The sequence below is a fragment of the Copadichromis virginalis genome, linkage group LG10 (assembly GCF_057382275.1).
Source record: "Copadichromis virginalis isolate Kocher_CV1m ecotype Utaka linkage group LG10, C_Virginalis_male_GT1.1, whole genome shotgun sequence".
Lineage (NCBI taxonomy): Eukaryota > Metazoa > Chordata > Actinopteri > Cichliformes > Cichlidae > Copadichromis > Copadichromis virginalis.
In genome coordinates this window covers 1,335,001-1,357,500 of record NC_140627.1, presented here as the reverse complement: position 1 = coordinate 1,357,500, position 22,500 = coordinate 1,335,001, and the positions used below count along the sequence as shown (strand labels likewise).

The window sequence follows — 22,500 nt, the reverse complement described above, 5'->3', positions numbered from 1 at the left end:
ACCTACCAGCCCTTAGCTGCAGTTAAAAGACTGAAAGAGTTTTTGGTTGGTGTTACAGCACAGCTGCACTTGATGGCAGCTTCTGTGGGTAGAGTATGAGCTGCTCAGATTGACAGGAACATTTCCCAGGCTTCATGTGGTATTTATCAGAGAGCTCTGGTAATCTGAGCCGAGGGATTTCTTGGAGAATTAGTGGTGATCAGAAATGTAAGGCATGCAGAAATGTTGGGGCTGCACATGAAGGAGGATCCAGCAGGCAGCAAAATGATGTTTGCGAGTGTCTGAGTTTCAGTCACACACGTTGGTGTCCTACTAAGTGATGTGTCACACCCTCCACAGGCAGGTCCATTAATCATTAGGGGAAGAACAACAAAGCTGCCACTCCTGCACACCTGATAGAAACACAGCACTGTGACGCCACAGTGACTGAAGCTTAGTTTACACCACATTCCTCTCTGTTCAATAAATACATGCTCATAAGTTTTGGTCAGCATGATTCACCAGCAAAGCTATGATGTCATTTTAATCTCAGTGTTACTGTAATTGTTACATTTTTACTATTTTCCAGATGTAACAACACTGAAAGTCTTTCTTCCTGGACACGATGAATGTTCTTTCCTCAGAAATGCCCGTCACACATAACTGACCTTCAGCTACGTGTCTGTACGTCACTGTGTGATTGTACAAAACCTTTCTAAGCACAGTTTGAAATCAGGTGCTTTTATTGTGAAAGATTGACGGTGTTAAGAACAAGTTAAAGCAGAATGTGGTTTCGCTGCAGATGTAGTTGGTCGTGTTGTCAGATATTCAGTCGCCTCAAGGTGCTTTATACTGTAAGGTAGACCCAACAATAACACATACAGACAAAAACCCAACAATCATACGAGCTCCTGTGAGCAGAGGAAAAACTCCTTTTAACAGGAAGAAACCTCCGGCTCATCCAGGCTCATCTTGGGGTGAAAGCTGTGCGTCCGACTGCATCTGGTGCCAGTTACAGAGCAGTGGGCGTCCAGTATTGTGGACAGACCCGTTTATTTAGCCTCTGTCTGTGGCGTGTCTGTGAATGTGTCAGTGATTGTAGAGGAAAACCTCGACAGGAACTAGATTCCCATTTATGAGAAAGGTTAGATGTGTTTGGAGTGCCTGATATTTTCTGTGTGTGATGACATCTGTGGTATGCAGGGTTGGGTTACCTGTTTCCACATCAATACCAGTGCCTTCAACACAGTGTTTGAACTGGTAGGTCTCAGGGTAAGGATCATCGTGGCGTTATTTAAATCATTTTTTTGTCATCAGTGAGGTGAGTCATGGCGTGGTGATGCACAGCGAGGGCATCCTGTAAGTATTAATAGAAGGACTGTTGTCCTGTATTAGCTCCAGGGTGACATTTCTGACATTCCTCAGGATTAAAAGAAATGATGATTTAATCCAACGTGATAATAGAGATAGTGTGGTCTCATGCAAGAGCGAGAAGCTATTTTTAACAGCAGACGTTACTCGTGCATCGTTTGCTCTTCATACAAATACCTCCGGTTGCAGCAAGTGTTGTAATAATGAAAAGGGCAGCGGCACAAAGGTGGAGGAGAGTCAACAGAAACTGAAGAGGGGAGATGTATTTATGGAAGCTGCACTGAGCGCTGACACCTACACACACACCTCTCCACAGTGAACAGGTCACAGTGACACATGGCAGTTTTAAATGTGGCTGAATGACAACACCTAGCCTGAAGACATGTACAGACCTGCAGGTGTGCTTCTCCGGTTCCTCTAATTCCGTCTCTGGCAGCTGACAGACATTCAGATTCCTGAAACTGGTGTGCCTCAATTAGTTAGAGCGTCCTTACTGTCAGCTTCCACGGCTGCAGGGCTGACGCCTGGGAAACAGCTCATAAGCCCTAAAAGAGGAGATAAGTTTTAGAGTTATTGATCTGATCTGGCAGCGCGGTGGTTAGCACTGTCGCCTCGCAGCAAGACGGTAAATGGCCTGCATTTGTATAGCGCTTTTCTAGTCCCTAAGGACTCCAAAGCGCTTCACACAACCAGTCATCCACACATTCACACACAGGTGATGGCAGCTACATGTAGCCACAGCCACCCTGGGGCGCACTGACTGACTGTCGCACTGACAGAGGCGAGGCTGCCAGACACTGGCGCCGCCGGGCCCTCTGACCACCACCAGTAGGCAAACACGGGGTTAGTATCTGGCATGCAGCCAGGAGGCAGCCTGGGATCGAACCACCGACCTTCTGATTAGTGGCTGACCTGCTCTGCCACCTGAGCTACAGCCACCCCAAGACGGGTTCAATCCCACCATCAGGCCGGGTCTTTCTGTGTGGAGTGTTCTCCCCGTGTTTGTGTGGGTTCTCTCCGGGCACTCCGGCTTCCTCCCACAGTCATGACATGACTGTGGGAGGAAGCCGGAGTTAGTGGGGATAGGTTAAGTGGAAATTGCCCGTGAGTGTGAATCTATGTGTTAGTCCTGCGACAGGCTGGCGACCTGTTCGGGGTGTACGCCGCCTCTCGCCCTAAGACAGCTGGGATAGGCTCCAGCGCGCCGCGACCCTGAAAAGGATACGTGGACGAGGCTGGAGGATACGATCTGGACTTTAGAGAGTTGCCAACAAAACAATGTAACAACTTTTAGTAATGTGACGTCTTATTGGTTTCTTTTTGTTCGGGTAAAGAGCCCAAATGTGACACCTTTCCCTGTGAAGCTTCTACTTGAGGTGCATTTTTAAAGAGTTTCACATTGAGGCACAGCAGAACAAAGAAACTCTGGGCCCTTTGATATCTGTATTTAAAAAAAGATTTTTATTTCCAAGCAAGAGCCATTCAATCCATGACAAATCCCATTTACTTGAAAAGTCAAATCTCGGCGCTAAAGGCTTACAGGGCGAGCTTGAAACGAGGAACGCTGTCTGCGTACATCTGCGTTAAACCCCCCAGTTTTTATCTTTTTGTCCCCTTCAGCTCCTTTAACGCCACTTTTTCCAGTGAAAGCTGCTGTCAATCACCCTCAGAATTAAAAAAAGCTAATCATCTCTTTGCAGTGGGAGACGCACCTTCAGTGGGTTTTTGTGGAAAAGGATCAAACAGGCTGCTGAGCACTTTGTGTCCCGCGGCCGGATTCAGGGGAATCTAGTGTGTCACAGGGCAGCGTTTCAGCTCAGTGAATATCAATCACAGACACACACTCCACATATGTGTGTCTGCATCGCCCCGATGCAGTATTCACAGTGGCATTGAATCGTAGGGAGTGAGTCATCCCTGGAGGTATTGTTCTGTTGGCCAATCAAAGCGATGGATGGATGTCCGGTGTTTAGAGTCTCCCTCTGTGCGGCATGCGAAGCAGGAAAATGTGTGTTGCAGGAGGTCGTGGTGCAGCTTGCTCAATTGTTTTCAGTTTCTGTTACTCTCAGCTTGACAGTAAATTTCCATTCCTGTCCTCTGAAACCCAGAAAACTCAAGACGGCTTCACACGAGTACGTTTCTACAAAGACTGGCTCCCAATCACCAGGAAACCTACTCTATAATATCCTGATGATGATGTAAGCAGAGCTTTTCCAGTTTACAGTGAAACAGTTTTAAATATGATGACATGAATGAGTCTTTGTGACGATGTTAGACTGAAACGCAGACTCGAGTGTGGCTGCTATTGTGTCTACTTTTAGACTTCTCACTCAGCCATTGTCTTCTCAAAGTGAAAGACGATGGTAACTTCCTCGCTTGAGAGACTGTGAGAAATACGCACGGCGTGTTATTTGAAGAACATCAGAGGAGGATTGGCACTCCTGCGTGATGCACGGGGCAAACTGAAGTCAGGGCTCGGTTTGCTTGGTTTGTGTTGTTTTGTTGCTTGTCTGCAGAAACGTTCCTCTCATTAGAGAAAACGTATCCGGTTACATCTTTTGTTTTTTATATAAAAAGTGAATGATAATGGAAAATAATAATTAATATATGGACTTCAGAGAGGTTTTAAACAGTTCTCAGCACGGTCCCTGCAGACCAGGCCGCACTGCTTCACACTGCTCACCATCACACACATTTATTCACAGCCCTCGCTGTTAATTCACTGTGTTGTAGTTTTCTAAACTCAGGTCGCCAGCCTGGCGTTTACAATGACTCGCAGCCGAAGAAGAAATAAAGTGTTTATTAGGATAATAGTGGGGAAATGTCCCGTAAGCCTAATGACAGAGGCACAGCTGATCCTATAGGACTCGTTTACGTTGTTTTGCAGTGTTCGGTTCACAGATAGATGTAATGTCTTCACTGTCAATGATCACAATTACGCTCCAGCAGTCATCACTGTAATTATCACCATCAATATGTCCAACAAATGCAGTAAACAGTGCTGCGAGTGCTGCCGGGTTGTACTGCTTATACGCGACATGTCTCTGTAGTCAGAGCTGCCCTGTGAGCGCGGTCCGCTGCGGTGGAAGCATCTATGGTGTGTCGGAGTCTTAGGCTTTCCTGCTGTGAGTTTGTCTTGTGTTTGGAGGTGGTTATGGAGATCGCACAAACATGTGGAGCTGCGATGTTACACTACTTTAAATCAAAGCGCGTTCGGCTCAGGAATGCTGGGCTTCTCAGGAGTGGGCAGCGAGGTTTATATGCTTCATATTCAAGAGTTTACTTTACGTCAATCAGGCTTTTCCTGTTATCATGCCCGACGGGGCCATTTAAGGTGCTTGACCACAAAATGAGATATAAGATATGAATAATTGCATTTTTCCTATTAAGGTTACATCTCTGCGTGTTTGCCTGAAGAGCTGCAGAGTTCTGGGAGGGACGTTGTTGTCTGTGGAGACTTATTGTTAGTGTTGGTTTGTCCGTCCTACAAGCTCTTGAAATAGACTGAAAGCATTTGTTTTCTTGTCACTTCTTACTAATCACGCCAAACACATCTGAGATTTAGTGCTTCAAACACGTACAGATAACAATAATGTCATTGTGATACCACAGTAAATGTCTGAGCATTTAACCGCGCTCTGTGCGACGTGTCATATTTAGGCCTGTTTGGGAGCGCCTGTAGCACGACTGTCGTACTCTTTTATACACAATCTTTGTAGTGATAAGGAATTTCCTGCAGCACCAAAGGTTGCACATGATATCAGTGTGAACCTGGTCTTCGGGGTCAGCATGTGTTCTTATGCCAGCCTGTAACTAATGTGTAACACTGACAAGAAAAGACTGTCGTGATCCTTATCAGGAGACATCTGTCATTGTAAACAAAGCTACATTATTAATATGTGAGTCTCTTTGAAGATCTGATGGATAAATAAGGTCAAAGAGAACAAGAACAAGATCTCCAGATCTGAATCTTCAGCAGGGTTATCAGTGCTGACTCTGACTTCACTGAATTTAATAAGAGAACATGCAGAAAGCGTCTGAGTGTACCTTTGTTTTTCTTACAATAAACAACCTGACAACATCCCCTACACCTCGTGTCAAGAAACAAAGTAATCCATTTGTAGCTGAAGTGTAACTGTTATTTATCATCTTATTATTTTCTTTCAGAGTTCAAACGGGTTCAGGAGAAAGCGCGTTCCTGGCAGGCGCGGCGTTCTCGCTCGGTTGGGCGCAGCCCTTCACGTCTCAAAACTAAAAACAGTATTTCACATATTTGTTCTGTTTTTGCCAAGTTTGGCACCGAGGCTGTTTTTTCTCCACAGCATCTTCTTCATTTTAACACCAAAGCTGACGTTACATCAAAGACTTTTGCACAAAGGATTTATGTGTCTCACTCTAAAAGCAAAAAGGCTGCGAGCAAACTGTTATTACCCAACTTAACTCACATGTGCTGGTACTGCTAAAAGGTGAAAATGAGCCGAGGAAAATAGCACAACTTATCAGCAAATTACATAAAATAAGATCTGCGGAGAGAGAGAGCCTGTGCGGTCCGGTTGATGACCTGAACTAAGTCAGCTGAAGATGTGAGGATGTGTTTGTAACAGTAAGAGTAATGATCTCTGTCCCCACGAGGAGCAGCTGCTGCTGGTTGATTATGGACCTGTCCCAACTTATCTCCAGTATGCACAGCAGAACCAGTGTGTGTGTGTGTGTGTGTGTGTGTGTGTGTGTGTGTGTGTGTGTGTGTGGACCTGCAGGGAGGAGTCATCAGAGTCATGACACAACAGGCCTGTGGTCGGTGATGGAGGCGACAGAGAGGGAAAGAAACCCGGGCGAGAAGAGGGAGAGTAGCGACGCTGAGAGGTGGAGATGTGAGGCACTCGTTAGGAACTCGCCCAGCTCCAGTAAAAACGTCATTAATATTAGTGAAATTAAATTAGAATTAGACTTTAGATCATTTCCCTGTCTCAGGTTAGATTGTTCTTCCCCAAAAATAACAGCAGAGTTGCACCGGACGAATGTTCACATGTAGATTTTCTATAAAGTGATGACGCACTTTTCATTTACATAACACGCGTGTTAAGCTGTAACACCAATAACACGGCTCTTACTTTTAATCCCAAAAATTCATATTTCACATATGAACTTCATATATTCATATATGTTTTCAGTCAGATGTGGTGAACCTATCAGGATGCAGCTTCGCTACCTGCCCAGTTGTTGCATGTACATACCTGCAGCATCATTATGTAAAACCACAGCTTTTGCCTCAAAATAGGGTTTTTATCCTTTTGCTTTTTTTCTCCCGTTTATCAGACTACGATATCACATGTCCAAAACTACAGTTATGCTTTAATCTGATTACTGTCCCTCATCCCGCTGGCTGGCCTCTGCAGCTGTGGGACAGCGATGCCTGTATCTTATATAACACCCCCCTCCTCGCTTTCCTCTCTCAGCTCCTCTGAACGTTTATGCTGATGATGTGTCAAAACACTCCCGCCTGCCTCCCCATCTCCTCCCGCTGCTGTCAAGAGTAACATCGCTGCCCTTTCTCCTTCGCAAAGACACCAAACTCAGTTTGAAAGCTTTAAAAATTCTGCTGTGTTTGGGTTCGCCCGCCTCATAAATACTGACGAAGAGCCTGCAAGGGCTGAGCGGTCGTGCAGTCAGCAGTGGGGCAATTAGGGAAGCACATTTTGGAGCACAAAGTTTCCTTGTAAGAAATTAAGATGGAGGAATTATTTATGGCTGCACAGCCACCGAGCTTCTCAAGGGTCAGATATTGCTGTGAATTGTCCTACATCTGGTTAGTTCCCACTGTCATTCTTTCTTTTCTCCACAGCCTTTTTAATCGGTCTGAGCTCGTAACATTTGCCACATGTCATCCTGATTTTCTCTCCTTCAGGGCTACGTTATTTGACTACATCACAAACTGCGCTTCTCTGACCTGCTACGTTAGCTTAATGCAAGTTATCTCTGACATCTACCCACGTGTTATCGTATCTATGTGATATTCTCGTGAGGTGACGTGTAACAGGGGCGTGTCTCTGGCTGACTTCTATCAGACACTTGATCTGGACGGGTCTCGACTTAATCAGAGCTGAAGCAGTGTGACATAAAGCAGCAGTCCGCTCATGCAGTAAATGAGTATCGAAGTCAGTGACCGTCATTTTCTGTTTCTCTTCTCTTTCCGCAGTTTTCATCTGTAGCTTCATGGTGGCAGCTCCCATCTTTGGTTACCTGGGCGACCGCTTCAACAGAAAGGTCATCCTGAGCTGTGGCATTCTCTTCTGGTCCATTGTTACCCTGTTGAGCTCCTTCATCAGTAAAGAGGTACGGCTCTGAGAAACCACACAGCGCTCGCAGCACTGCAGCTCCACTGTCAGTGTGTTGGTTCCCCTCATAGACAAGGTTATTATTCTGTAATGATCTGGATACGCTCGAAGTTAAGGCAAGCAAAATGTAATGACATGCTTATTAAGTCAGATACCCGCTCTGCCTTTGTAGACATGCTCTGCCTGCGCCCTCTCTCTGGCTAGCAGCCAGCTAATGAAGGCCTCGCGCTTGTCTCGGTTACAATGGTTTGGAAGATAAAACTCATTTCGCTGATCTTTTACAAGCAGATTTAGACTGTGTGTCTCTAAGAACCTCTGTGTGCGAGGAGATGCCGGGTGCTTTAAACGGCCACATCATTCATTCGTGGAGGCCATAAAATGGGGGAAGGGGCGTCCCGCTGAGAGTCGACATCATATTAGAGTAAAAGACTCGGCTCACGGACGTCTGCGTGGGGGCGTCGACGGGCTCGTGGTGCCTTCTTGACACGACGGTTGTAATGAAAATCTGACAAAGTGACTGAAATATGTGCCTTCAAAGCTGTGTTAGTCAAATTTATGGAGCATGCAGAGCATCGTCACGCTGCAGTGTCTCCAGCAAGTAAACCGCGAGCGGAGCGACAGCTCGGCTCAGGTCTCAGGAGCCTGTCCTCTGTCCTCTGTCCTCTGTCCTCTGTCCTCGACTCGACTGCTGCGCCTAAGCAGCAAATACATCGAGGCCACTTATAGATAAGTTGAAGTTAAGGAGCTCTGACGAATCCCACAAAGGCCGCTGATGGCTCACGTCCTTTGTCTCCAACTGTGACTCCACCCTTAAGACATGTTCCTGAGCGTGCCGATCAAACGAGACATGATGGCTGTTATATAATAGCTGTGGCACTGTCACCAGGAGAGATGAAAGACACGACACGCAATGAAATGCTAACGAGTGCTTACAACAGACTCCTGTCGTGATGCATTTGAGGCGCTCTGGGGCGTTTGGAAGGACTCGCAGGAGATGCAGGATGCAGATCTTACATAAGAGAAATTCACCACAAAGTGAAACTTCATACTTTTTCCTCATGACCACAAGATTATGTCATAAAGTGATCACTTGTGCTTCTTTATTTTAACATGTTGAAGCATATTACTCGCTGCTCCTTACTATACGCCAGAAAGACAGCACATTGTGCTGCAGCTTGTCTGCCTCTGGTAGGCTTTATATGTTATATTTCCAGGACTGTCCCTGTTTATACCTTAGTTTAGTAGAAAGCATCGCTCAGCTCACTCAGCGTCACCTCGTTTGTGTCGAGGGTGTGAGACGAGGACATCGAGATCTTTTGTTGGACCAACTCCACAGGTTGATGATCCTTTTTTTGTTTATAGTTTTATGACGGTATCATCTTTATAATGGTGTTGTTGCGTGACTGCTCTTCAGTGAATAGCCAGTCTGCATGACTCAGACACAAGCAGGTAAAAGTCCACTTGGAGTTTACTCCAAACAAGAAAACTTTCAAATCAAGCAGAAAGAGAAAAGAAAGGTGGCGGCAAGTTCCAGGTTAGCAGGGGTTAAAAAACAAGAACATCTATGAATAACTGGAAAGCTCTGGCAACAGCACAAAGACAATCAGGCAAGGAACGGTCTTTGTTCCCACAGTACATGTCATGAGGGCACTCACAAAGGGAGTGAAGTGCAGATGAGCAGAGGGAAAAATCATGTGATGCGACTGGTGGGAAAGCAGGAAAGGTGGGAGTGGCTTAGTTAGAAATGACAGAAGAGTTAGAAGCAAGGACGCACACAGAATACAGCACTAATGAATAAAATTCAATTCAATTTTATTTATATAGCGCCAAATCACAACATAAGTCGCCTCAAGGCGCTTCATAGGTACAGAGAAAAACCCAACAATCATATGACCCCCTGTGAGCAGCACTTTGGCAACAGTGGGAAGGAAAAACTCCCTTTTAACAGGAAGAAACCTCAGACAGAACCAGGCTCAGGGAGGGGCGGGGCCATCTGCTGTGATTGGTTGGGGTGAGAGAAGGAAGACAGGATAAAGACATGCTGTGGAAGAGAGACAGAGGTTAATAACAGATATGATTCAGTGCAGAGAGGTCTGTTAATACATAAAACACACGTACACCGTCTGTCAGCAGGCACGGCACCGTTAATGATAACTAATGACTAAATGCACCTGTAGGCCACCTGATCCAGCTCCAACTATAAGCTTTACCAAAAAGGAAAGTTTTTAATCTTAAAAGCAGAGCAGGTGTCTGTCTCCCAGTCCAAACTGGTAGTCCTGGTTCCACAGACCTCCCATTCTACCTTTAATATAACCAAAGAAGCGAGTAGACGTGGACGTAAATGATAAAAGTTTCCTTCAAAGTACCTCTTTGGACTTGCTAAAGTGTCAGGACCAGTGACAAGTGCCTGAACTGGTGTCCTGTAGATAAATATCAGACTGTGCTTTAATAAAGTAACAACACACAGTTTCTCAAACGTACTAGTTGAAAACAGCTGATTGTGAGCTCATCGTATGTCAGTGAACATGGGAAACTAACCCCGCCATGTCAGCATGCTGATATTTGTCTTTAACTCATTCAAAAGTCGGGGAAAGGTTTCGATCATCTCAAACTTCTCTTTCGTGTCTTTGTAGTCTTCAGACGTTTTCCAAACCACATTTTTGTGGTGCTTCTTTGGCAGCGTTGCTTCTTTGTAGAGTTTCTGTTCCAGTGACCACAAACACAGGAAGAGTGCCTGTCATCATCCCACCAAACGGAAAAAAATAGTCTGTCTGTAAATCATTTCAAACAATGTGACAAACATAACTATATACACAGCAGTAAACACTTGCATGGGCTCATAGTCTCAAGCAATATAATAATGCAAAACTATGTGCTGAAAAAACAGTAAACACATCTTTGGCGTCTTCACTGGTATAAACAGCTCCTAATTACGTCTTTATGAAGGACACTGCTTATCGGGCTGTAACAGCCCAGAGCCGCGTTACGAGTGGAAATAAAAAGATCTTAAAAAGGCTTTGCATATAAGAGCAGCTGACTGGATTGGAAGTCTTTACTGTAAATGTCTCGTTGTGGCCAGATCACAGGTCAGATTACTGACCCGTGTTTGTCATTTGTCTCCTGTGTGGGGATCCCGATTTCTTTGCAGCTTTACAAGCAAGCCGGTCGTCCAGATGTAGTGAGTAGTGGTTGCCGTGGAAACAGTTAGCGATCAGCTGCCTGCACAGGTGCCTCAATGAGAAAGATGCTCCTATTAAGGCCTTTTAAGTTTGTCTCTTCATCCCTTCATACCGCGCAGATTAAACACATAAAATCTTACTGCTGTTATATTTCCATTAACTGATAATATAATACATAACATTCAAAGTCAATAACTAATCTGTGCTCAGCACCAGTACAGCAGCATGATGGGCATAGATGCAGACTATGCTAACATATGCAGAAAGAAGAATTATAAAAGACTTTTATTCTGAAAATCCATGTTTTTTGGTGCTCATACAAGAGCTCATGAAGCCACTGAATATTTTGCGACAACGATAATATACTTAACTGGTGGACTACACCTATAAAGACCGACTACATGGTGTTTCATTGTATTTTATATTTACCTGGTGTAAAGTAGGAACTCAATAATGGTTAAACAGAATTACCATGTTTGATGCTCTGATGTCTCGGAGGATGACCCACTGATCCTCCACTGTATGTTCACAAGCTCAGCGATGCTGAATCAGCACGGATGTAAATACTAAGTGATTAAATGTTGTGATTGTAACACAAGGATACGCAGATTAGCTTCTTCCTCCTCTCCACAGTACTTCTGGCTGTTTGTGCTCTCCAGAGGACTCGTGGGCATCGGAGAATCCAGCTACTCCTCCATCTCTCCCACCATCATAGGAGACCTCTTTACTAGTAACACCCGCACCATGATGCTCTCTGTCTTCTACCTGGCCATCCCCCTGGGAAGGTAAGATGCAGACAGAGCCTGGGTTGTTGAAGCTGATGAGCTATTTTGGGAGCTGAATGTTCATGAAACGACACCTCAGTGATGACCATGAACGTTTTCATCCTTTCATCTCTCCTAGCCCGTCCTTCAGATGTTAAATCCAAAGGAACTACAGAGCTGTCATATAGATCATTGAACTTTTCCTCACATTGGGAAGGTCACGCTTATGTTTGTTTTTTTTAAATTGAACCTTTGCAGAAAAATACTTTCAGTTGGCTCTGTGAAGCTTAAAGCAGGGTTGGAGCTGTGACACGGAGATTTGTGAGTAGGAGGTATTATTAAGCTCGAGTCTCTAGGCTCTGCAATTCATTTAAGCAGATAAAGAAGCTCAGGGAGAAAACAAACAGAGCCAAGAAATAAAAGACCAATGTACCTGCGATGCTCACTTTAGAGACGTCCCATTCGCCCGAGCTGTCGCAGGCTGTGCTGTTCTCCATCGTTTGCATGCTGGAAGCGCTGCGTAGTCTGCAACGCTCTGAACATGAGCGTTATTTGACATTTCTGTCATTATATCCAGGCTGGAGACAGACGAGCAAAGGGAAGCCTAATCTGCCCTTTGAGTGCTTGTGTTATGACTCGCCAGAGTTGTTTGGGTCACGGTAAACTGCCCAGCAACAATGACAATGGGAGGTGAAAGAGGGAGCCTCGGCGTGGCGCGTCAAACATCCTATCCACTCTCCCGCTTGTTTGTCTTTACTGACGCTGCGGTGACCATTTTCAGGAAATGACCCAGGAATTAGACTGGATTCATAGGAAACGGCTTCCCCTGCCCTTCATCCTTTGTTTGTTTGTTTTTTCAAACCTTTTTGAAACCGGCCCCACAGATATGTTTCTGGGTCTCGCTGCCGTTTGAGTCGGTCTGTTTTTCATGCTCAGGTTTTATTGTTGTGTCGAACTTTCCAAACGCTCTCTGATAAGATTAGCTGTTAGTCACTCGCTGGAAATATCATATGCTGTCTGAGCACGTTTATGCTGCTCTGTTATTTTTGGAAGACTAGCCGACGACGGCAGACTGTTTCCACCTTCACTGTGCGTGTGTATAAAACCAGCTAAACATGTTTTGTCTCTTTTAGCAGCAAGTGCTGATAACAAAGTTGTTGCGCTCAATTGATCCTCTCGCTAGTGTTGCAATTTATTATTCTGATGGGAAACAGCATGTGGGGAGAGACTCTGCACATGCAGATAACTCAGAAATCACAAAGGCTGACTGGCTTTCTTCACTTTTCCAGTCAAGAGTTTAAACAAACTGTGAGTAGAAGCCGCGCAAAGTGTTGGACGCCAGGCTCGGGGCCAATGTGTCACTGCTATCTGGGGCAGAGTGTCTGTCCGTGGAAGCCATGAGCTCCGTCAAGCTGTGATCGTGTTTAGTGTCAGGCAAGACTTAAAGGCCTTAACGCACCAGACGCGTTTATATTGTGTGTTAACATGTTTTCAGATTTAACGCCGTCATTTTTCAGATTGTTTCGATTCGGAGGATTTTTTGCATGATCTGACCAATCAGACCGCTGCATTTGGAAACAAGTGCGATCATAGCGTTTGAATATGCAGCGATATGAAAGTGTAAAGGTAATCAGATTCCTCTGCGCCCTCACACGTGACTCCATCTCTGCCAGTAAGAGCTCAAACTGCCCCGCTGACGTAGGTACCAAAGTGATGGTGGATCAAGGAGAACCTCTTCTTTACAAACATCACTATCACTTGATGTCGAGTCCACTTTTGTTGTGTCTATAGGTTAAATGACAAATTTGCATCTGAGAGATTCAGAATGTTGTGTACAAAGTTTACAGTTAGCCACCGTTTAGTTAGTTCGCCCATTTTAACTCCATTTTTCCAGGTAACGTTCCCGTAATGCAGCGTCATAAACGTGTGACAAACAAAGAAAACTTCATTTAGAGACGTGTCTCAGTGATGATCGTCAGCGACGTTTTCCATCCAAGCCACTTTACAGTCTTCAGTTTTAGTGGCAGAGATCAGTGTAGGTCAAAAGTGCTCAAAGCCTCTGAAAGTTAACGATTCATGTTATTGTCACACTCGTCGGGTTTTCTGTTGACATTTGATGAGTATGGTCATGCTGGATAAACTGGCATCAGGGGTGTAAAGCAGCGTCTTTTCTGACAGTTTCATCATTACTGGCAGTTACGTCATCGCCTACAAGCTCAGCAGCTTTGTATTTACTAATCCCCAGGTGCCCAGTTATCAATCTGAATCCTTTTTGTCCTTGAAACGCTGATGCCACGCCGATCTCACCCGATCTGATCCAGCGACAGTTCCCTCAAACGTTTCACTGCAGCGTTCGTTCGTTAAGCACAAAACACCATTTTTTTAGCAAAAGCAGTGAAATTACTGTGAGAGTAAAGCCCGCGGCCAGAAGACAACACTGGCTCTGTGTCCTCACATTAGTTACTTTACACCTGCGTTTAGTGGCTGCTCGCACAAATCACCCACGCAGAGACCAAACAGATTCCGGTGCTTTGATCAGTAACACGTCATTAGTTCCCAAACACTCAGCAGCTATAATCAGACTACAAACAGGATGTGTAGTAGTGTGGGCTTCAGTGATGGAAATGACAGACTCAGCTGACGCATGTCACTGAGTCACAACTGACTGACCACTTCACTAATTACACATAATTCCAGTGATTGTTTGTCGAAGCGGCCACTGATCAGGGGAAGAAGAGCGATCCGAACAGGTACCATGGGCGGGGCATTTGAGCATTTCAGCAACTGCTTTTATATATATATATATATATATATATATATATATATATATATATATATATATATATATATATATATATATATATATATATATATATATATATATATATATATATATATATATATATCTTTCACACAAAGTCTGAAAGAGGAACAACAACAACAGGTCTGTGGGCACAAATGCACTGATGAGGGCAGAGACCGCGGCAGAATGGCCACAAGCTGAGAGAAGAGCAACATTACCTCAGATGAATGAAGCAGCTCAGGACCTGTTCTGTTTAGTAACACAGCAATAGGCTCGATTTACTCAGAAACACTAGAAAAACCCAGCCTGTGTATTGAAGTGTTGCAGATTCAGTGTCTCACCTACACACTGCAGGATCATTTTAAGAACGATTGCTCGATGAGATCGTTGTACCCAAACAACCTTTGCAGACGTGCACATCACATCATGAGTGTGCTGCAGGGAGAATGACGCCATTATGCTGTTATGTGAAGATGGACCCAAATGTTTCTGTGATTCGGTAAACTTGAGCAGAGCAGGCTGACAGTAAAATGCTGTATATGTTGTGTTTTGATGCATAACCTGTTTGTCCCTCTGCAGCGGGCTGGGCTACATCCTGGGCTCCAGCGCCAAGGAGGCTGCAGGAGACTGGCACTGGGCACTGAGGGTAAGAGCGTCAGCATCATGTGGGGTGGTGGGAGGGGGCACTGGCTCAGACGTTTGGGGAACAGAGGCTCAAATCCTCCTTAGCTCAGCCTTCAGCTTCCTGCAGAAGCCTTTCTAAAACCATCTTCTTCCATTACGCGTTCACACCAAAAAAACATTTGCTGCATAGGTTCTGATCGGCTTCAGCAGCAGGAACGTGGATTTCTAATAAACACGCTGCAGTCGCTGTAAACATTTAAGTAACATTTTGCTCATGAAGGCCATTTCTGCTGAACGAGGATAAATGGCAGCTCTGGGAGGTCTTTGTCACTACAGGAGATTAAGGAAATACAACATTTGGTTTGGCCATTGTGTCACTGTTGCACGTCTCGGGTGCATCCGCAGGTACGAGCTGTGTTGTGTCAAACAAATGTCTCCTGACGTCACACCGTAAAGCAAAGCGACAGAGATGATGTCAGAGCCCGATTCAGCAGCTGATGCAAAGATGCTGTTTATAGAGAGCAAGAATCACCCGCAGGAAATGAGCTGCAACAGGCGCCGCAGGCATTAAACGTCTTTGTAGGGCAGCGATGGAGCAATGAGCCGGGCATGGCGCTACAGCTGTGACTAAGTACTGTTGGGCAAATACCCTAAAGGTGCTCTGACGAATTAACCTGGATCTCGTTTGATAAAAGGCTCATTTCTGCTCCCGAGAGAAATCTATCTGCAGAAACCTGCTGATGGGATATTGAAAAAACTCATTAATAGACTGTTTTGTGCTGCAGCAGGAGAAAGGTGCTCTATTAGGAGCATAAATCACTGTTGCCAAAGCTGAGACCAAATGTTTGGAGGTGAACCTCAATGAAGCCGCCCGGCCTCAAAGGAGGGGACCAGCGAGAACCCCAGCAGGGCTCCTCGCGAACCGCTAACTTCAGGCCCATCCTTGGAACGAAGTATGACCTCACCCTTCTTATGAAGTGACTGGAACACATGAAACTTTCTCGCCATGGAAGAGATTCCTGGACACGGACAGCTCGCTTGGCAGGAAGTTCATTTCTTCCTCGCCGTGGCGGAGCTTTAAAATAAAAACAAAGAGCAGGCTGGCTTGTTCCAAAGCAGCCACAATGACATTCCAATAAAACAATCTCAAAGCCAATTAATCACCGGTGTGGCATGCAGGGAAAACAAATAACAAGACATAAAACGGGTTCTTTGCAGCGGCATCCTGCTTGAAGGGAAAAACACTGCAGCGCTTCCGTTTGTTTTTGCCCAGCGCGTTCCAGCTAGCTTCCTGAAAATATGGATGGGATGAAGCAACAAAGGAGGTCCAGCAGGAGAGGGCAGTAGCTCATTTATTTGATAGCCCACCACCCATACAGGAAGCGTCTAATGGGCCCTGTGGGAGTCGAGGTTAAAGGTCACAGCCCCTTTGAGTTTTAGAATAATTCTGAAGGAACATAAGTGCCAAAAAACCTGATATTTGTTTCCCCTTCAGTGAGACCAGCTCCAGCTTCCATTAGGCCGCCTCGCTCTGAGACACGTTATAAGATTTCGATGTAGACGGCGGCGCACGGCGGCGTAATCCTCACACTTCTGAGAGCGCAGCCACATTATTAACTGCATTATGAGCCACGGCAGACACAGAATTATTCCCCCAGTGAAAAACTCCAAAGGACACACACAGACGCACACAGACACACACAGACACACACAGACACACGTTTCACAGCAGCGCAGTACTTATGCATATAAATGGGCTTTTATGAGCATCAAAATATAACGGGATGAATTTCCCCTGACATACGAAATTGGTTTTGCTTTTGTGAGCAATTTCTATCACTCAAACGAACCCCCTCGAACGCAGCCCATCCTGCCTTTTGTCTTCGTCTCCGCCACAAAGTCGCACGCAGGTACAAACACGCTGCCACGCAGCCCATGAAAGATGATGGTGACTATAGCAGCAGATGGGCACTTTATGAGGTTTTCACCTCGGTGAAACTTCACAAAGCAAAAACAAAAAAAGCTTTTTTAGGCTCTTGTGTGCTTGTACCCACAGCCAGGCCCACACCCACACATGCACACACATGCACATGCACACATGCATGCACATGCACATGCATGCACATGCACACATGCACACACATGCACACACACACATGCACACACACACACACAGTGAGTGTCAGGCGTAACGCAGACGCCGTCCATTCAGACTGGAAATGGCGTTCTTTGTCTCCTGTTTTAACTCTTCTATTGCTGTTTGTTAGCATGATGTGTCTGAACTCTGATGCTGATTGATTCTCGTCCCTTTAGGTTTCCCCAGTTTTAGGCATCACTGCAAGCGTTCTCATCCTGCTCCTTGTCCCTGACCCAAAGAGAGGGAGCGCCGATCAGCTGGGAGGTCGCATCAGGAGCCGCACCTCCTGGTTGTGTGACATGAAAGCGCTCGCCAAGAAGTAAGGCTCACTTTCAGACAGCACATTTTGGGAAATCGTTTATGAGTTCAGTGTTCAGGGGGATTTATGGATAGATTTAGAGTTCTGGATATAAGTCGAGCTGCAAGGTCCCAACAGTCCTAAATGATCTCATCCTAGATCATCTGCCCCTCCGATCATCCTCCGTCTAAAGCTGTCGTCTCAGTTTCCCTACATGTCCACCCTGTCTTTGCTTCCCTCTGGTTTGCTCACAGCTGATATTAAATAAGGAAAATAGCAGAATTGTCTGTTTTTAGCTTTCTAAGTGTGAGAACATGCTTCTTTACATTCAACTACATCCTTCATCAGTACGTTTAAATTGTTGGATGGACAAACAAAAGCATTACACACGTCTTCATTATGTAACCATGGCTGAAATGGAAATGCCAACAGGAGCATTCACTGTCCTCCTGCCCTTCTGCTGAACAGCACATGGAGATATCATCTGAATTTCAGGAGCAGACCACCTCCGGCCTCAGGCTGTAGAAGCCCCCCCTTCACCAATACCTGCTGTTCTCATTTTCATGCCCCCCCGTTTTCTCTCGCTCCTCTCCTCTCCTCTCCTCTCCTCTCCTCTCCTCTCCTCTCCTCTCCTCTCGTCCTTTCCTTCATTCACTCCTCGTTAGTACATAGGATCTGTCCGGCCCGGGAGGCGTCACCAGTCCCCTTCGAGGCCTTCCCCAAACCGCAGCACCAGTTCGTACTCCCTCATCGCCCATCGTTACAAAGGATGTGGTCCCAGCCGGTGAAACACTGTAGCTTTGTTGTGTTGGACCCGTGGGCTGGGTTTCTTTATAGAGATGTTGGACATTTTTAGCCGTTTGGATTTATTCTTCACTTCGGTGGCTTTGAGCTGCAGCACCTGCTGTTTCAGCTGCTTTAACTCTGTGCAACCATCAGCTTGCAGTTCTGGTCAGATAAGAAAGAGTCAGCGAGATGTTTGACACGATGTGATTATCCTCACGATCTTTCTGTGTCTTTGTTGCCAGTCGGAGCTACGTGTTCTCCTCCTTGGCTTCGGCAGCGGTCTCCTTTGCCACGGGTGCGTTTGGTATATGGATTCCTGGCTACCTGTTTAGAGCCCGGGTGGTGCAGAAGACGGCAGAGGCTTGCACAAAAGAGATTTGCAGTAGCACGGACAGGTGAGAGGCTCATGACTCGACGGAGGGGGTGGATTTCTGTTTCCTTGTAAAGGGCAGGACTCCAGCACCGTTTAAGGATCAGAGATAGAAAGTAAAACTATTTGAGTTTCCTCCAAAGGATGCATGAGGAGGAGCGTGTGACACACCCCACTGTGAGCAGCTTTTTTTACAGTGCGCCATTCTTCTGCGACCTTGATCGCAGTGTTTCACGCTGTAAAACCTGCTCGTCTAAATCTGCGTTATTTCCCACAGCATGGTGTTCGGGGCCATCACATGTGTGACGGGGCTGTTAGGCGTGGTCATCGGGGCTCTCACCACACGCCTGTGTCGCCAGAAGACAGAACGAGCCGACCCTCTGGTGTGCGCCGTCAGCATGCTGGGCTCGGCCATCTTCATCTGCCTCATCTTCGTGGTGGCCAAGAAGAGCATCATTGGAGCTTACGTAAGGCTCGTTCCCTGGAGCTGTCGCACAGACGGCGTTGTGCCTGCAGTGGATCAAGTTTAAGTAAAGAGCTGTGCCAGGTTTGGGGATGTTGGAAAAGCATTCTTCATTTTCAAGGATGAGGCGATATTAGCGTGTCAGCTATGATTCGTTCTAGAAGCTGACAGTCAAATGAGACGGAGAAGCTGTCGGGTGGGAGCAGAGCAGTTAATGGGTGTAGCTGATCATACTGATCGTAATAACAGGTGAGCCTGATCGGGCCTCCACACTCACTAATCGTAGGCAAACAGCATGGAGCCAGTGGACCTAATTACCTCGTGCAGCAGGAAAGGCTGTTTTTGAAACAATGTCGGACTTATCAAGCACAGATTTCTCGCTCTTATCAGTGACAAAGGAATAGGAAGGGACTCTCAACAAGTTGGCCTGCAGTGGCAGAAACGTGGCAGTCCCATGCGTGTAAGGAAACTTAACAAACAGGCTTCCATATCCTAAAAAATGTGACCTCGGCTTTCCCTGGAAAGTCCGGCTTCGTATTGGATTTTACAACTGTGAGCATTTTTTTAAACCGAGTGACGATTCGAGTGACACGTTTGATCCTGGTATGAGGAACAAATCCCTCTGAGCTGCTGTCAGGAAGAAGAAATCAAACATGCAGAGCTCCCACTGTCCACGAGCAAACAACCAAAAGCTGATTTATTTAAGCAGCAATATGTTAAGTTAAGTGTCATTTATATGAATTAAGTGAGTAGCCCACAGGTAGCACGCCAAACAAAGTAGGTCCCAGGTGACAGATGATTACTGCTGCGAATAATGATTTCGATGTAATGAAGTAAGATTTGTTTGAACTTCTTCCAGGTCAAAGGCGCACATTTATCAGGTGTCAGGCAGCAGCATGACTCAGCCAATTAGAGCCGAGGAGCAGAAGTTTCCATATTAATTACACCATTACAGATCTGTCCAACTCAATTTTATACAGTTGCTCTATTACAGAAACCGGCTTTAGCTTTGCTAATGACTGAAGTGACGCCTGGTATCGCTCCGAGTGTCAGATGGTAACAGTGCAGGTTGAACGCTGTCTCGGGTCCAACGACAGAGGTTTGGGTTTTTACCAGGCAGCAACAGTAGCAGTCCTCACTACGAGGTCATAATTTCAAACACATGATGTCACTGCTTTTAGCCAGCTTCAGTCTACTGTACAGTATTAAATCATCTTACAGTACAGCAGCGCGTGTAAGTGATCGGCTCAAGTTTCATGGCAAAGCGCTGACAGATGTGTCACATTATAAGGCGTGACACGGCTGCGGCGGGCGGCGCTGCTCTGTCGAGGCCGTCTGACCTCTCGCAGCTGTTGTCTCGTCAGCGCACGGCCGTGCGTCTCTCTTCTAAGAGGCGACGTGTTGGCAGCTTTCAGAGCGGACCTGTCTGCTGTGACCTCTCTGTACTGTAGGTCTGAAACAGCAGCACAAGTTTTATTCCCCGGCAGGAGGAGCCGTGTTGGACCCTCGGTGCTGTTCACCAGCAGCCCGAGTGTTCCTGTCTTACTTCAAGTTTTCTCCTCCACCTGTATAGTTGTGGTTTTCCACACTGAGCTTCAACAACAATCCTTATCATCCGGTGCTGCTCTTCAGCTCGTGGGCTACACGCTCGGCGTTTTTAAACCACCGCAGCAAAGCATTTCTCTGAGTGTTCCCACACGGAGTTAACGATCTCTTTCTTTCTTTAGGTTTGTATCTTTATTGGAGAGACGCTGCTTTTCCTCAACTGGGCCATAACAGCAGACATCTTAATGGTAAGTATTGAGAAACCAGTACTTCTCCTCTGGGTCACTGGAAGTTCCAGCGACAAACTTTACCAATGGGGTCGTCAGATTAGATGCAGGTTTGGAAATGTGCGAGCGGCCGACAGTTCGGGCGGGGCTGATAATTGCTGCCTCGACTGAGGCCGAGTCATTCCCGCTGGTGAAAACAAACACAGGGGAGGTTTTTCTCTGATGTGTGTTTTAGTGTCTAAAAGTTCAAACCAGCCAAATGAAATTGGGTTTCCGCTGAGCTGGGTGAACGAAGCAGCGCCTGGGTTTGTGTTGGTGGTGACTGTGTGGAGACGCACCACTGTGGACAACCCAGGTGTGCCTGGGCTGGGTTTTCCAGTTACTTTGTGCAATCTGCTGCATTTTTCAGCCTTTGTTTCTTTATGTGTTTTTGCAGTTTGTTGTTATACCCACGCGGAGAGCAACAGCTGTCGCGTTCCAGAGCTTCACCTCTCATCTCCTGGGCGATGCAGGAAGTCCGTACCTGATAGGCCTGGTAAGACTCTCCCAACACAACACTGTGTGATGATCCGGGTGTGAAGAGGGAATGTGTTTACGGTTTAACCAGTGTTGTGAGTCTAGACAGTACTGCTGCAACACAAACGATGTTCAGCTCTCGCTTTAAGTAGGACGGTGCAAAGTGGAGCTTTTAGCTCACGTCTCAGGAGAGCTGTGAACAGAGCTGTGATTTCACCGCTGCTCTGGCTTTCTCTAGTAAACCTCGTGGCTCCCAGAAGGGGCCTCTGTTACTGTATTCAACTGGTCAGGAGACGAAAATGGCTCTTACCGCCACGCTGGGCCCCTCGAGGTCACAAGCAGCCCCCTGCCCCACATCCCACCCTTCAAACTGCAAGTATACAACCAAAGAACAGCATTTAGGGGCCCGAGTGGAAGTGCTGCTTGCTATTCAGTCAAGTGTGAAACAGGATTCACTTCAGACTGTCGAGTGAAATTCTTCACGTTTCAGCCTGAGATTAAACGATGTTAAATAGTAACTCACAGAGGCACACGGTGTGCGCTCGTGTTCAGCGTACACGGAGCGTGAACAACAGTGATGGCCGTAGAGCGTGTCACAATCTATGCACACACTTGACTTTATCATAACCGCCTTTGTGTTGTATTGTTGTGCCCTGGCTCACAGCCTGGCTTAGCTACATTAACCAAAGCAGTGGAAGTGTTTGATTAGTGAATCAAACTGGCCCGACAGGCTCACGCAGACGCAGGTGTCTGCAGAGCTGCAGACCGCAGTGCTTTCTTCCCTAAATGAAAATGTTGAAATAGTGTCTAAGCCCGTGTAACAAAAGAAGCAGAAGATGATTTACAACGACTGATCAAAGCCAGCCTTTAAAAAAATACACATTCTGTGGTGATGCAGGTTCAGGGGCTGGCACTGCATTGTGCCTGCACATTCAATAGATCAATTATATTGTACAGATTTGCCACAGAGAGATTTTGCTTTGATAACCGTATGACTCATTCTCAGTCACCTTGATTCTACTCATTTGAAGGCTCCATCGGTGCTCCAATAGTCTAACCACAGAAACAGTTCAGATCAGTCGCAACAGGAAAAATGCAACGTG

The 22,500-nt window shown here is 46.1% G+C and overlaps 1 protein-coding gene across 2 annotated transcripts in view; it reads left to right on the top strand.

Moving 5' to 3' along the window:
- spns2 (SPNS lysolipid transporter 2, sphingosine-1-phosphate) overlaps window positions 1-22,500 on the top strand; it is a 58,895-nt gene that overhangs the window by 24,715 nt on the left and 11,680 nt on the right. For both annotated transcript variants that reach the window (XM_085469375.1, XM_085469376.1), the window contains exons 3-10: window positions 7,547-7,683; window positions 11,498-11,649; window positions 15,011-15,077; window positions 17,369-17,511; window positions 18,519-18,671; window positions 18,924-19,113; window positions 20,837-20,902; window positions 21,318-21,416. In XM_085469375.1, the coding sequence (XP_085325501.1) occupies window positions 7,547-7,683; window positions 11,498-11,649; window positions 15,011-15,077; window positions 17,369-17,511; window positions 18,519-18,671; window positions 18,924-19,113; window positions 20,837-20,902; window positions 21,318-21,416 (1,007 nt within the window). The remainder of the gene's footprint in view (window positions 1-7,546; window positions 7,684-11,497; window positions 11,650-15,010; window positions 15,078-17,368; window positions 17,512-18,518; window positions 18,672-18,923; window positions 19,114-20,836; window positions 20,903-21,317; window positions 21,417-22,500) is intronic.